At 30.9% G+C, this 16,823-nt stretch overlaps 1 protein-coding gene across 1 annotated transcript in view; it reads left to right on the plus strand.

The window, feature by feature from the left end:
• The window catches only part of Msp300 (Muscle-specific protein 300 kDa), a 68,479-nt gene that overhangs the window by 24,981 nt on the left and 26,675 nt on the right, over positions 1 to 16,823 (plus strand). Inside the window, 6 exon segments of the mRNA XM_071891172.1 lie at positions 2 to 1,699; positions 1,808 to 1,984; positions 2,378 to 2,680; positions 2,772 to 3,011; positions 3,079 to 5,865; positions 5,934 to 6,088. Of these exon segments, the coding sequence (XP_071747273.1) occupies positions 2 to 1,699; positions 1,808 to 1,984; positions 2,378 to 2,680; positions 2,772 to 3,011; positions 3,079 to 5,865; positions 5,934 to 6,088 (5,360 nt within the window).

Below are 16,823 nucleotides of genomic sequence, written 5' to 3' on the forward strand. Positions count from 1 at the left end.
AGTTAAATTGGAGCTCCAGCAATATGGAGATTCACATGGCGAAAGAGATGATGCTATATTGAAGAATGAAAAATTATCACTACTAATTGATAGTCTAACAGACGGGGATGAATTTGTAAAAAATGTAATAGAAAAAAGTGCTCCAGTTTTAGAGACAACGAATGACGAAGGAAAAGACACAATAAAACAAGATAATTATCAACTGAAATACGATTATGACCAGGTGAGAAATAATTCCAAACAGTGTAAGAAAAACTTGGAGAAATGTGTTACCGCATGGAATGACTTTGAAAGTGTATATGAAAACATGAGTAAATGGATATCCAAATTTAATGGATTACTTAGTAATGAGCGAAATTGTGACGATCAGTTTGACGTTGAGGACTTGGAAAGGCGTCGTGAGTTGTTGAAGGAGGCTAATAAGCAAAAGTATGAAATGGAAGACTTAAACGACAAATGTGAGATCTTAATGGAATACTCAGCATGTCTTCGTGTTCGTGACTTAACTGTAGATATCCAAACATCTTACACTAACTTGTATACTTCAATTCAAGGATTGCTTTCCAAAGCAGAGAAATCTGTGGTGGACGATTCCGAATTTTATAAGGCTCAACAAGAGTTTGAAGTTTGGTATGATCGTGCATGTGGAACTTTACAGGACTCTGCTGCAATTGAAGGTAGTCAGGAGGTTTTAAAAGAGAGATTAGATACACTCAAGAGTGTAACATCTAGAATGACTGAAGGTCAGCATCTTTTAAACTGTGTTTCTGAGTCTTATAGTAGACAAGATATCAATGCACCCCAAGAAAAGCAAGACTCCATGAAAAATATAATGAAAGATTTAAGGAGAAAGTATGAAGATCTATCCATCGACTTAACAAAGAATATATCGGAGATTAATTCTGCTATTCAAAGGTGGACTGACTTTAATGAGAGTTGTTCTTCTATAAGAATTTGGATAGATGATGTTCATAAAAGTCGTTTGAGTTATTGGGAAGATGATTTAAATCTATCTGGTGAGCTTGGAGAGATGAAAACACAACTTGAGAGAGTTCATGCTTTCGAAAAAGAAATAACGGAGAAGAAACAAGAACTTCAATGTTTAGTTAGAGAAGGTTCTTCCTTATCCAAGGATCCGAATGTTTCACATAAAATTGAAATCTTAAAAAAAGATTTTGAGTCAATTGAATCTCAAATACAAGGTGTTAAAAAGGATATTGAAGACGAAATACAAGAGTACACTTATTATTATCAGAGCATGCAAGACACTGAAAAATGGCTTCTTCAAGTTTCATTTCAACTTATGGCTCATAATTCCTTGTATATCACTAATAAAGACCAAACACAAGAGCAACTTAATCAACATTCTAAACTCATGGAAAATATTATCAACTATCAACAAACTCTTGATTCTGTGAGAGATAAAGGCATCAGGCAAATCACCAAATATGTTTCAAATAATCCAGACATTCGAGGCCAAATAGAAAAACAGCAAGACAATGTACAAGAAAGTTACAATTCCCTTTTAAAAACAGCTGTTCAAATTAATGGTAGACTTGAAGACTCTTTGGTTAAATTTAAAGAATATGAAGAAACACTTGGGAGTATTTTGGAAAATATCAACGATTGGGACTCCCAGATTAAAAATGTGAATATGGAAGATCCATCAGAACCAGACAATGAATTGGAAAAACTCAGAGTAAATTTCAAAGTGTAGATGAGTTGTTTTTTTATTTGTTTATTAATTCAAATAAATAAAAAATACTCATCGTTGTATAATTTCTTAATGAATAAGGTTTTGTCTTAGGGTTTACACAACCGTTTACAATCAGAAAAAGCACGTCTTTCTTCTGCAATTCAAATTTGTGAAGCGGCATCTGCTTCTATCTCTCGCCCTGGTAGTCCATTGACAGATAATGACAATACACATATATCAGAGAAGGAAATTTTAGTAAAGACGAAACTTGAAGATCTAATTGATCAGGTTAGAGTGTATCATCCTTTTGTGATCTTCATTTGCTACCTTCTATTAATACTCGTTTTTAGATTTTGATAGAGTGAAGCTAGTCTTATTTAGAATAAGAAAATTAATTATCTTTTGTCGTTTGAATCCTTCCTTACTACTACAACCACCCTTAAGTATTTGATTTGATTCTGAATTTTAAATCCCATATGTCCTTATAAGTTACCTGATTGATTGAGTTGTTTTAGTTTTTGATCATTTATTTTAACAAATTTTATTTGAAGTGATATTTTAATTTTAAATATAATGGTTTTGTTTTTCCTCAAAAGCGTTTTATTAGCATTTTGTACATTGTTTGTGTTCCTTTATTTTATACATCATACACAAATAATATCGTGGATTAAATCATTACAGGTCCAATCAAATATGTCTGCATTAGGTTCACAAGTACAAGAAATGAACGACATTCAAAAAACGAAGGATAAGATGGATTCGTGGATACAATCTCAAGAAAATCATGTTGCTGAGCTTTTCAAAAAACCAGCTAAATTTCGATCCGATGCTGCTCAAACTGAAATTAATTCTATTACGAATATGAAAACTACCATTCATGAAAAACATTATGTTCTTGATGAAATTGAACAAAAGCAATCTGCTTCATCAAATTATACCCCAGATCATAATCTAAAAATTGCTTTGGACACATTAGATGAGCATGTAAGCATACTTTATTTACATCAATAATTCAATTATGACAATATATGTGTACTTATATTTGATTACATGCATGTCACTTATTCATTTTTAGATTAGCATGTTATTGGATAAGAAAAATAACCAATTCATGTTAATGGATGATTATCGAAGTGCAATATCTGAAGCTCAAGCTTGGTTTGAAGGAATAGGAAAATCAATTGAAAGTCTTGAAGTTGGCTCAGGCGTTGAAGTGGAATCTAAACTTAAAAAAATACGGGAAATAGAAGACGACTTTGAAGCTAATAAAGATGCATCTAAGTTAATAAAGGAGAAAGCGTCTGTAATTTTAAAAGTATGCGGGATCTAAATCCATATATAGTATTCATTTAGTTTTATTTCAACAAATTATATACATATAGGAAGTTGGAGATATGGATCGTCAACACATTGAAGAACAGTCGAATTCTATAGAAAGACGAATGAATGAACTTCAAAAACGTATAAGTCGCAAGAAACAAATTATTTCTATGACATTAGACAGCTGTAAGGATTCGAAGATTAATATTCAAAACATCAATGATTGGATAGATAGTAATATTGAATATGTAACTGAATCTCAAGGAAACCTTCCATCTGAAGTTACTGAACTTCAAGATTACATTTCTAATATAACCTCTCTAAATAAGGAAGCAGACTCGAAAGTATTATATATAGACAATTTAGAGAACAAGATTAATACGCTTAAAGCTGATCTCGAACCCGATGAGTTTAATGGCTTAAGCGATAAAGTCAAATCCTTGAAGCAAAAACGAGAAAATCTCGTATATTTGTGTCAAAATGAACAAAAAAAATTATCTTCAGACGTACAAGATCGCATGGTATTTGATACAGATTATGAATCCATAAAAACTTGGCTCAAATCAAAATCTGCTGAATTTCAACCGTATACAGAATTTGATCCTCTCAAATCTCACGGAATAGAAAAAAGGATTTCAAAGCTAAAGAAAATAGAAAATGAGGTCAAAGATCTTGAGGAGAACAAAATATCAAAGTTAAATAGATCTGCTTTATCATTGTCTAAGAATAGACAATCTGAAGATATAAATAGTTTAACTAAAGAAATTGATGAGTCTGTGAAATCATTTAAAACACAAATAAGGGGAAGAATTGCTGAGTTAGAAAAGTTTATAGACCCAAGAAAAGAGTTTGAAGGAGATATTGAGAAATGCACTAATTGGCTTAACAAATCTGAGACAGCAATCTCATCTGAAATTCGAGGTTCTCTTAATATAGCAACTCTACAAGAGCAATTAAGCAAAATTGAATCTGTCAAGGGTGAAGAGGATGTTTATAGACAAGTCATTACGAAAGTCATGGCTTATGGAAACGATCTTCTATCAAAACTCTCAGATTCTGATAAGCTCACCCTTCAAAGCAAGATGGATGAAATTTGTGATAAAATGAATCTGGTCGTTGATTCATCAAAGAAAAAAGTTGAAGAAATGATGAGTAGTATCGATCGATTTAAAGACACTGCCACCAAAGTTCAAGCAAGCGCTACTAAGCTATCTGAAGTTCATGATAAAATTAGATCTCTTAATAGACCGATTGGTTTTAGAGTAGAAGATGCTGAGCACTCATATACATCTTTCCAAAAAATTCTTGATGATCTTCGCAGATTTAAAGCTGAATTAGAAGAACTGAATCGTTCTACGGGTGCTAATGTCATGGAACTAAGAACTTTACTACAAAGACAAGAGGAATATATCTTAGAAGTTGAAAATTACATGGCCAAAACAAAAAATCTCATCACTATTCGACAACAATATTCATCTATCGCCGCTGGCCTAACTGAATTCATAATCAACTATACTGAAATTGTCAAAGAGGTGGAACGATCAAATATTCATCCTTCCGAAAAAGTGAAGAAATATGATGAAACTATTGCTAGAATAACTGATGCAGAAGCCCAATTAGCCTTAGTTAATGATAAAGGTCATTTGATAGCATCTGAATGTACAGCTAAAGATAGAAATAAAGTAATGGACCAGCTCCAAAGCCTAAAAAGTCAAGTCCATAGTTTAAAGACAGCCATACAAAGAAAAAGACAGGAACATGTTCAAAACGCATCAGAAACTAATAAACTTGTGCGAGAAATTGAGAAAATTCTTGAAATGCTGCGTTCAAAGGAGCAATTTGTTCAATCTCGTCCTGTATTAACAACCTCCGTGTCGGATGTTGAAGAAAAAATTACTGAACATGATTTTCTTGTAACAGAAGTTAACTCTTACCTTCAGAAATTAAAGCAGCATTGCAAATCAAATTTTCTTCTAAGTGAAGAGGCTTTGGCTCCATTGAGAAGCTCTGCCCAAGCTGTTTTATCTACAGTACCTAATGAATTAGCAGAGAGACAAAAATATCTCGAGGAAAATAAGATTTATCGCCTCACTTATGATAGTATTGTGCAACGATTAAATACTTGGATTGAAGAAGCTCAAATGAAGCTTCGACCGTCCGAAGGAGGAGTAGATTTTTTAAATCTAGAAAAAGAGCTGGAAGAATTTAAGAAATATTTTAATCAAGAAACTAAACTAAGAGACTTACTAAATCAGATACATGAAAATGCTCATAAGATCTGGCCCTCTTTGACACAAGAGAGTCAGGAAAAACAATCACAGGAAGGAGAATCCTTTAATAAATTGGTTAAAAATACATTTAACTCTGCTGTTTTACAACAAAGTTCCATTGAAAAAAATTTTAGTGAATGGAGGTCCCTTCTAACTCTTTTAGAAGACAAGGACTTGACATTTGAGGGCCTCTCTTCCTTGGACAAAGTAACTTCTCTCCCCTCTCTAAAGAAATACATTAGTAAAATTCAACCAGCAATGTCAAATATTGAGGAGAAAAAACTTAAACTTGATACCATGAAAGAAAAGTCTAAAAAGATTCAGAACGTCGCCGATGTTGTTAGCAGACAATACATAGAGGAAAAAGTTTCCTTTATTGATAATTCCTTTAATAAGAATTTGAAGGATCTCAAGGAACAGAAAGAAAATGCTTCTGCTTTAGCACTCCAATGGGACGACTTTGAGAATAAATTCAAGAGTTTTGATTCCCTCCTGAATAAGTTTAATAATATTTTAACAAGTGGAGATGTTACGTTTAGATCCTTAAAGCGAATGATAGAAATGAGAGCGGAATTGAATGTAAGATTCCTGATATTTGGTTTTATATGCATAAGTATTAATCTTTGAATTTTTAATCATTTTTTTAGAAACTAAAAGATGATATTCAAAGAAGTGAAAATAAGTTTAAAGACGTCAAAGTCCTTTCCTCCAATGTGATTCAACAGCTCAACAAGTTCTCTACCTCTAATTGCAAGTCAGAAATTGAAGAAAATGTATTATCCATATCCAAAAAATATAAAAAGTAAGAAACATATATTAATCCTATAAATTTGCTCTAAATTCAAGGCTAATGAATGATATATGTTCGTAAAACAGGGTATATTCAATACTTTAATCCATAGCATATACAGTATGTCAAGAAATTGATGATGCCTTAAGAAAGAGTAAATAACATAATACAGACTGAAAATAACACAGGAATTTATTTGTCTATGTAACTACCCTCGTGTTTTATAAACCTTTTTAATGGCTCTGGCTTACATTTAATTTATCTAAAATATCCGGACTAATTTTTGACTAAGCCAATTTTACCATTTGAATCAAAGACTTTTCACTTGTTGCGGGATTCAAAGATTTGGTATAATGGATGGTTATGATCTATCTAGAGATGGATCATAACCATCCAGAGAGAAGTGGTTTACAAACTTAATGTCGTGACCAGTATTGAGTAGTAACTCTTTAGTTAGTAATATATTACTGTAATAATATTAGGGGTAACTTGTGTAATATGAGACACCCTAATATACACTTAACTGTTCATTCTAGAAGATAAATAAACAAAGATAAAATAGTAAATATAGAATACAATGTGGAAAATTATGTGTATAAGTTTCTATGATGATCATTTTTTTAATAACATAAGAAAATACATGAAATGGCTCTGTGGGGGTAATATAAGGCACACTAATTAGGGTAATATTTGCCATGGGCATGAAATTTTTTATTCATTGTTTAAAAATATATAAGTGTCGATCAACTTTTATATTTTTTAAACAATGAGAAAAAAAAATCAAGCTTCTTTTTATGTTTTTAAAAATTTCCTTTGCCAACTTGAAGGGTGATTTTTTACCCCAAACTTAAGACACAAAGTGGATTATTCTGATAATGTATTGAGGCTTCCAAATCCTCAATTTTTAGCAGGTGTATCTAGATCTGGTACAAATTGGAGTTTAGGCATAGATTTGTCAAACTTTGCAAAGCGAACCCTAACAAACACTTGTTGCTCACATTATGTGGACTATCCAAGTCATTTTATCAATTATATAATTCTGTATATACACATTTACATAATTAGTAGACAAGTAAAAACGATTAAATTTCATTTATATTAATGCAACGCTGAGCCTGGGGTAATATGAGTCAATTCCAGGTTTCAAAAAAGGCATCTCACTTCAAATATTTCTATGTTAGAGATAAGTGCTAAGAATATTTAACGTACATCTACTGTGGAAGTTCCAGCTACATGACAATAATATATTAACAACTGTCTGTTGTAAACCAGAGAATAAATAGTTTTGTAAGTACTAGTGAATACAAAGTTAAGATTGTAAATTCAACGATTTAAAGTTGGAAACTCCTGTTTTCATTATTGAATGAGTAAAAAACTACATTTTCTAGTCGTATTCAGAGGATCCAGGACCAAAAATAGTTAATGATTTAATAAAATGTTAATACAGGAAATTTAGTAGAGATCCATTTATGAAGGGTAGGATTGTATATTAATTTCCAAATATTCACCTTTCATTATTCAATGTAAGAAACTCGCCACTGAAATAGTATTGTATATCTCTTATAGGGGGTATTGAAATATTATTATTCTTGATTCTAAATAATAGATACCTTAATTTATTTTCCATGGAGTAAAATGTAATAACTAAGCTATTGATTAATAAAATAAATAATATTACTCGACGCTTTTTGTTAGACTTTAGTGTATAGCTTGGAGAAACTAGGGTGTGTCGCACACAGACAAAAGGGATTACCATTAGTATTTGTTGTGTTATCAAATGTTAATCGGAAATAAATAAAAAAGAAAATAATTTTGGTATCGATGTTCCGATACTTTTTCAAATAAAAAAGATAGTATAAAAATGAGATTACTGATTTATTTAAACAAAAATGAACAGATCCTACAATTTTGAGAGAAAAATGAAAACTACTTTACAACGGTGATAATAAATAAAAAGTGTTTGTTTTTAATAATGACAAAAAAATAATAAAATTATTATAGAGGGTCGTGCACTATAAGTGGAACAAACTTTGACCTCATCCAGATCCTGAACAAATTCATTGTTATTATTTTTTTGGTTTTATTGAATAACAAAGATAGTAATAGCATATTAAACGGAGTAACCATTTTACCTCATAAAGAGAAATATTAATTTTTCATAAACAGATCCAGAGTTGATAATATTGATTATTGTCTTAACATTACTAGGACTTTTGAAGGATAAAAAGCTTTTGCATTATCCGGCCTAGCTTTCCATTTTCCTCTGTGTTGCACTTTTTTTTTTAAATAATGGGGGGGAAAATCCCAATTTCAGAACAGGGAATCAGATGGGAACAATTAGTGTACTCTAGCATAATTAATTCTGCAGTTATCCGCATTCAAATAATTGTGAAAATTTCAAATCAGCAAAACACTACTTGATCATTCATCGTGTTTCAGTAGAGGGATAGATCTCGGTTTACCCTAGATGTGTATATACAGGAGTACATATTGTATCCATATTAGTGAGATACGGCTATGTTTTTTAGAGCACCCGGGTCTTACATCTTTTGAATTATCTAAAATTTGATCTAATTTGAATAATATAAAATATACAGGGGATTTGTTGGATTGAGCCCCCTCAATCCCCTTTTTTATTGTCAACCAAAAATTACCGGAAACATTTAAAATAGAAAAACGGGTTAAAAAATTCCAAGATTCCTTTTCTAAAAAAAAAAAAAGTAATTTGTTCAAATTCAGGCCCGACCCCTAAAGATTAAGGCCTCCCCTCCCCCAAAATAAATCCTGTGGACATATAATGCTTTATTATTCCTTGCCCTTCATTCTTATCGAATACATTTTAGTTTAATATATTTAATTGGAGTTTTGAAGTTAATTAACAAAATTGTCCATAAACATTTTGACTCTCATTTTAACATATAACATAATTTCATAATGAAATTACAACAGGACTCTTGCAATATGTTTTGAAATCAATCGTGCGTGAAATTTTGAAAATTACTACGTGAAGTCATTCAACCGCCCCTTCAGGGTGTAAAAAAAGTTATGATTAATGCATACAAGCAAAAGTATTCATTTATTTCAGATTAAGCATTCAACTGCACTTTTGGCTTGTTTTGAGGTCTTTACGACGAGCCTGGGTGACATCAATTTCAAATATTATAATTCTAAGTAAGATATTTTGAACTGTTTTGATAGATAATACGTTAGAAATGTAATGTTTGGTGTAAGAACATGACATTGATTAGAAATGCGTGAGCTGTTAAATTAGCTTCTAAATATTTTTTTCAATGGAACCTTCTATTCCACCCCCAAGAAAATATATATATATAACAAATCCCGTCACTTTTAACCGTTACTTTCAATTATTGTGTGTAAAAAGTATATAAATTTCAAGGTGAACTTTTGTTTTGCTAAGTTCAATGTATGACATTGAAATATGAGAAAGGGTGGATTTGCATGAGTTTCTAGTCTACAGCATTGAGACTTGAGTACCTTGGAATATTGAAATTTTTCTTTAGTCAGAAATATTCCATCAAAAGGGTTAAAAAACTTAATTAATGGATCTAATAGTAATATACAGTGATGAAAATCCGGTGTTTTTTAGCTGGCCCGTTAATTTGTAATTGGTAGTATAAAGAAGTAATTTTATGTTCCTGTGCAGTTGTCATTGTTATTTAACTCCTGAGTAGTTAACTTCCTTTTATAGTGCATTCAATAATATTCCAAACCTGTTTGAACGTTCGTGTATGCTCATAAAAGACGGAGCGTAACCCAGAGGATTTGTTGCGGAGTTATAACTTGTTGTCGACATCGGAGTAATTCCATCAAAGTACCTTGTTTATATTATTTTCTTCTTCCTCTCTTGTCACAGCTGATTGTAATTGATCTAATGAAACATTATGAAAATTATCCCTTCTGTCCTCCAAAACATTCTTCAAATTGTCAGGGTTACCATGTTGATTTTCGGTTTCTTTTTTTAAGATACCCATTCTATACTGGTAATATATATACTTACTATACAATTGAATTTTGTTGAAACTGTGGGTTGAAAATACACAGCTGCTAATTGCTTGACTGAACCAATGTACCATTCTAGAATTGAAACTAATACATTTATAAGTATTCCATCTTAAAATGGTTAGAATTTCAAAAGAAAAGAAAAAACTTATCAATACCCTCTAACCTTGAAATATTGTAGATCAAAAACTAAAACATGATTAACTTTTTTTCATAACAAAAATAAAATGAAAATAATGAATATGCTTTTCAAAGATATATCACAAATAAAAGATTAATTTCAATTAATTCTATCATCTTTAAGACCTCAAAGCTAAGAATTAGATTGAGTTACAGTTCCAACATTTCAGTTCTTTGTAGCATTACTATCAATAATACCACATATAAAATTTGAGTCAATTGTTTTTGTCTATATCACCAAAAGTAATAATTTTGTAGGAAATAAAAATGGTTAAAGAAAGGGGAAATTTATTTTTCTAAAAAGGTCATTTGGGAAATTCAGCCCTGGAATAAAAAATTAAACATTATATTCCCCCCCAAAAAAAAAAAAAAAATCAATCCTGTGATTGCCCCTCACTGTTTTATTTTGAAAATTTGTATTCGAAGGACCCATTAATTTAAAGAAACCCCCCAGTTTAGTGATAAGAAAAATAAAAACGATTGGCGCTTCTTCTCTTTTTTCTTTTTTGTTGATTATTTAATCATGGGTGGGTGTGTTAACATCTCCCTCTGAAAGAAGAATTCTCGCCTATTTTTGGTATATATTGATTTAAAAAGGTAATATAAAAGGAATAAATATAACTTTGAATATAATTACAATATTTTCACTGAACCTAAGTTTTTTACATGTAGAAAATTATCCTTTTTATGGTAGGTATTCAATTGCTCCACCTAAAATCATTTAACGGACAGCTGATATTAACAACGGTATTAATTCAGTAATACCATATGCCTCGCTCCTGCCTTTTCCTTGTGTTGTTACACAAATCTCATCTATATGACCATTAGATGTAAAACAATAAAATTATTTTAACCGTATGAATAAATCATCATTTGGTTATTTGTATCAAATACGTAGTTATTTTTGGTTGTAAGCTCGTACAAAAATGCCTAGTGGAATGCAAACATCAGGTTCGGAGATATTAATTAATACATGGAATTTACATATGTATGCATATATTTTACTTAGGTAATCGAATATGTATATCATTCGCTAACTCTATAATACTTGACTGTTTCAAAAATACATCGTTCAAATAAAATAATTAGCAAAAACATTTGCTGGTTCTTTTTCTTCACAATTATTGATAACTAGATGAAAAGTTATAAGAGTACTGAATTTTCATTCAGTAGTTTACATATATTAATTTCCACAGAGGAACGATTTAACAAAACTATTTTTATTTAAACATATAAAAAACACGTGGGTTGTTGCGAGTCTTGGAGCGAAATATTCCGGTATACATACATCAATTATTTGTTGACCGATTATTAAAATTCAAAATCGAGTTTAAACTTACTTCAAACTGGATAATTTCATAGAAGAATTTAATCTTACAAATATATACGTCGTAACAACTGAATGTGATGTATATTTTGTTGTAGAGGTACTTGTATCATGAAATTATTTTACAAAATACCAATTATTCAGTTGAAATTTAAGTTTTATTTGGATTTTGAACCTTAATAAACGGATTATAAATAAATGAAGTATGAATACTTCTCCCTTTCGCTCCAGAGGGGGGGCTACAACTCCTCCAGCCACCCCTGGTTATCGGTCTAAAAGTCCATGCTGATGCCAATGAAACACATTGATATTTGAATTTTCCCATTAGCGCTGATAATAAAAAATTATTAACACCTTTTATTGAAATGATAATTTAAAAAAAAAAACATATGTCGCAAAATTTGTTAAGGGATAGCATGCTTGAAAATAATAAATTTCGAAGTTAAATAAAGTTTGATAACAACTCTTTCTATTGAAATGAGATTTTATGGATAAAAAATTGATTAAGTCTCAAATTTTGTACACATATTCCCTGACTACTGACATAAAATGTAGTAAGTAAAAAAAAAAAAAAAGTATCTTTACCCGTATTTTTTAAATGAATCCCCTGAATAAATCTACAAATATCAACTTTTAAAGTACTTCATGCCAGAAGAAGAATAAAAAACGATATATCTTCATGAACGTCGTTATCCGATATATTGTATATATGTTCTAATGTTTTAACTAGTTTGGATACTGGGGTGCTTAAACACGCCATCGGCACTAATGAATTTAGGAATGATAGTCTATTAAAATCATTATTTTATTGTCTTACTTCATATAACAAGGTATTTCGGACTTTCTTGTACTAATGAATTACTTCACTCACAAATGTTTTATCCATTCGATTTAAATACATAGATGTACTTTAAAGAATGTGTGTAGGATTTTAGCATTAATGGGAATGAATCCTTTTCATAGAGTTTTTCTTTTTCCTCTGAAGACATGGGCATTAAACTAAGTCAATGAATATTTTAATACTGATCATTAAAAATCCTTAAATTTCAATTTATTTAAAGTTGATGGATCGATCCTGTAGCGAGTTCATTTTCATCATGCTTGAGTATTGAATTACTTTGACAATTGTCTAATTTAACATACATATATATATGTCAATTGCTACTACCATAGAGCTTAATGCAGCTCTTATGAACATACATATACAAATTCAATTGAACCTTAAATTGACATGTTTTAAAGGGGGCTCATACTACATATGTAGAATGTAGTTATATTTATTTGCTATAAAATAATGATACATGCTTAAACTATTGTATTTTTTGCACATTCCACTCAAGACCTGGACTGGTGACTCACTGAAAAAGGAGCAAGATATCGTTTGTTCATCTGTCCGTCCGTCACTCATTCACCACCCTCTTTACTCAGTTTGTTTCCTGTAGAGCTGTTACTGTTAGTCGTCCCCTTCTTTGGTACTATAATAGCCTATAGTATAAGTATTATAATTTATATGAAGAATGTGTGAGTTGAAGTGAAACAAGACTAGTTGAGGCTCATGTTCATTCTTCCTGAATGATACTTGCTGTTTACTACCATTATGTCCAGAGTCTCCCCCCCCCCTTCTGATATTTCATTAAAGGTTAATAATTAAGAATGGAAGAACACATAATAGATATATTTCTTCGATTTAAAGTATGAAAATGAGGAGGACATATTAATAGGTAATGAGCTGAGGGTTTTATCTATCCATTATTCCTCAGTTGCTTGGTGGATTCCTTTGAGGAAAAAACAAACAAAATTCAGCAACAAATTAATGAAACAATAATAAACAGTCTGTTAAGAAATAATAAAAAAACCGGCTTCTTCCTCCCCCTCCTAGAAATATTTGCAAAAATGTAATACCTGCCTTGTCATATTTTTAGATTCGTACATTGCTTAAGTGATTAAAGGGGGTTGTTTGTTTCGTTGTATAAGCGTATATTTTTTTATCGAGGGAAGGAGGAGGGAGTGCTCTCCAAAATGACTTCAAAATGGATGATGATGGTTTTTGACTCATTTGACCTGTTGTGTTATATAAGGAATAATATGAGAGAAGATTCTTTCGGGAAGTGCTTACATATATATTTTTTTCAAATATTCAAAGTTACGTACACATTCGTAAAAGGTACATTTGGCTTGCGTGCGCTCGGTATTTTTAGCATGGGACTATGATGGAACACACTACCACGTTCACAAGGCATATGTAGTATGTACGTCTTCTGCTCCTACCGCTACTAGTATGTCTATTTAGTAGTAGTGTGATTACTGCTTGCTTTGATCAAAAATCGTTATATATTTATTATTGTATATATATCATTAATCCTGTAGATGTTTTGCAGTAGGGGTTGCAAAGTGAATTCGAGTGGCGGAAACCAGTGAATATTCTTATTTCTTCTTGTTGTAGTGTGTGTCTGAGATCATTGTGTTGTGTGTCCTAAAATCTATTTTTTGACTCAAGGATTATCTTAACTAAAAATCTTATCATTCCAAGTTGACAAGTACCTTAGCTTCTAAGTCTATGTAAGTAGTCATGAACCACACAGAGTTTCAGTTTCACTTCCCAAATGTTTTTGACATGACGATTACGAGAGGAAACGAAACATTATTTTTTTGTTTCTTCGTCTAATAAAAATCATTTATTTTCCTGACGAAATAAATACAAAACTAAATATGACGAAACAAGACAAAATGAACACTCTATCACCTACCTATAATTAAGTATGAATTTTGAATAATAATTAATTAATAAGCTGCTATGCTCTGCTATTCATCTCTCGTAGATTTCACTTACTAATATCTCCCTCCCGTCTTGTTCCTCTGAAATCATTCGAGTTAGTGTCAAATTTCCATTTGTGGCTACTTAATCCCCAGCCTATAAACATAAACATCCTTGAAATTATTTTTCCTTCTGGGACAAAATGCAATGATTAATAAAATTATTTTTTTTATATTGGCCTCTAGTGTTTCCCATTCATGTACATAATACCTATAGTAGATTTATACATATGCATACTTCATGGCGGTTTTTTTTTGCTTTGTTTTCTGCTGTTTCATTACATTCCTCCCCTTTCCGCATTCTCAATTATTTTTTTTTTAGGAAGGATCATAAAAGTATGCAATTGCTTGCAAAGAAATGTGTCCTCACCTATGTATTGCTCAGTCTCTTATTCTGAGTATTAGGCACAATGTACATATATACAAACAAACGAATATATGTTGATGGAAAAAGTCCGACCTTGAAATGTGTAGTACGCTATGATCTATCAAAATGAGTATTAACATTTTACCTCTTAGGAGGTTCCTTACTTATGTATGTGAATGTAACCAACCTTCCTCTTTTTCATTCAAATTCCAGTCCTTTTCATCACACTGCCTGCCTCCCTCAAATTCCAGTTATGTTTAGATGCTGAATCAAATTTTTTTGGTTAGTTTTGCAGGTGTAATAATCTGTAGTAGTATCTCACACACATGTCAAATATTATGTTCTATTTTTAAACACTCCCCCCTCTTATGACCATCTCCAAATAAATTAGATGTTGCCTGTATTATTTATAAATAACCTGCCGTATGTACAAGTATATTCGTTCAGCATTTTGATTCTTGGAATTCCTTGTTGAGAATTATTTCTTAAGCCCATCTGAGTAAATGCGTATAAATTGTTCAACGTATATATTATATACACTTCTAAAGGTGGATAAATATTATTTGCATCTTGATTCGTAATATGTACAATGTACAGTAACATATTATTATTACTGAACTGAAGACTGTCAACGCCCAGAACTCATTTTTACTTTTCATCTACTTTTCTTTTGACGAATGGTCCCAATATATTTTATAGTGTCATTCCCTTGAATTACTCTAAACTTGTTTTCTGCTAATTCCATGTCTGCATATTTTTACTCTATTACTTTCCTAAGAGTTTTGTTTGAGAAGGAACTAACTTATTTAGAGGCACATTTTGATGACTACACTTCATCATGCTATTATTACTTTAGGCAGGACTTTTTAATATTTCGTAATCAAATGAAGTACATTAGTAAGTGTTTGCTGAAAAGAAAATGGATTTGCTTCTCATAGAGCGGAGTTTGGAATCATATACTATACATATTATAGTAATAGTATATTACGTAATGTAAATGTTACGACATTAATTGTAGAAAAAAAATACAGGGATAGGAAAAATGAATAGTAGTTAAGTAAAAATATATACATCTGAGCTCCAAAGAAGAAATATTTATTAGTTAACATCAGTATGTACTGCTTAAAATTCATATTTGATCGTATGCCATTAAAAATTCCCGTTTTCGGGAAAATATTTTTTTCTTCCCCTACACAAAAACCTTTTCTGCATGATGCAATAAATAAACTGCCTTTGCCAATGTTTAAAGCAGCGATTTTTGGTTCAAAATTTCCCATTTGTAGCCCTATTGTACCTTCCCAACTATGATGCTATGAGATCAAAAAAATTCTTTATAGATTTAATGTTTTATCCGTAAAAAATATTTTACATCTTGTTTTTAGTAATTGAAGGTGTCTTAAGAGGTGCTCAATGATTTTTAGTTTCTCTGTTATTATTAAATGTTGTACCGGTCATTGGTGGAGTAAGTTGACATCGGGTAAAATATAAATTTTTCATTAATAATTTAGTAGAAAAAGTCCCCAATACATCTTCAGTCCTACTCTTTATTTTTTATGGGCACACTCATACGTAACTACTCAATACTTATATCAATTCATAATATGTGTTCTCTCCTCATGAATGAATGAAAAATAATAAGTCTTTGAGAAAAATAATTAAATATGAGTAGCGCGAACACGCTATTTGAAAGATACCCAATGAAAAATTAAAAAAAAAAAAATTATATTTAGCTTGTTTATGTTAAAATTCTAAATTAAAACGATAGACCATAAACTATACATGTATAATTAATAGGTAAATTTCTATTATAAAACCTCATTGTATACAATTATTTTTGTTGTATTTCTGTCCATTTGATGTCAATATTAGTAATATTAGTGATGAGACGATTCAAAGAAAAAAAATCCTGATCCTGATTCCAATACGATTCTAGTAAAAATCCTGAGGCTGATTCCGATTCTTAAATATTTTAATTAATAGTTCAAAAATATCATTTTGCTATCAGGGGCGTCCACAGGATTATATATATTTTTGTTCTC

The sequence above is a fragment of the Lepeophtheirus salmonis genome, chromosome 9, assembly GCF_016086655.4.
Source record: "Lepeophtheirus salmonis chromosome 9, UVic_Lsal_1.4, whole genome shotgun sequence".
NCBI classification, from domain to species: Eukaryota; Metazoa; Arthropoda; class Copepoda; order Siphonostomatoida; family Caligidae; genus Lepeophtheirus; species Lepeophtheirus salmonis.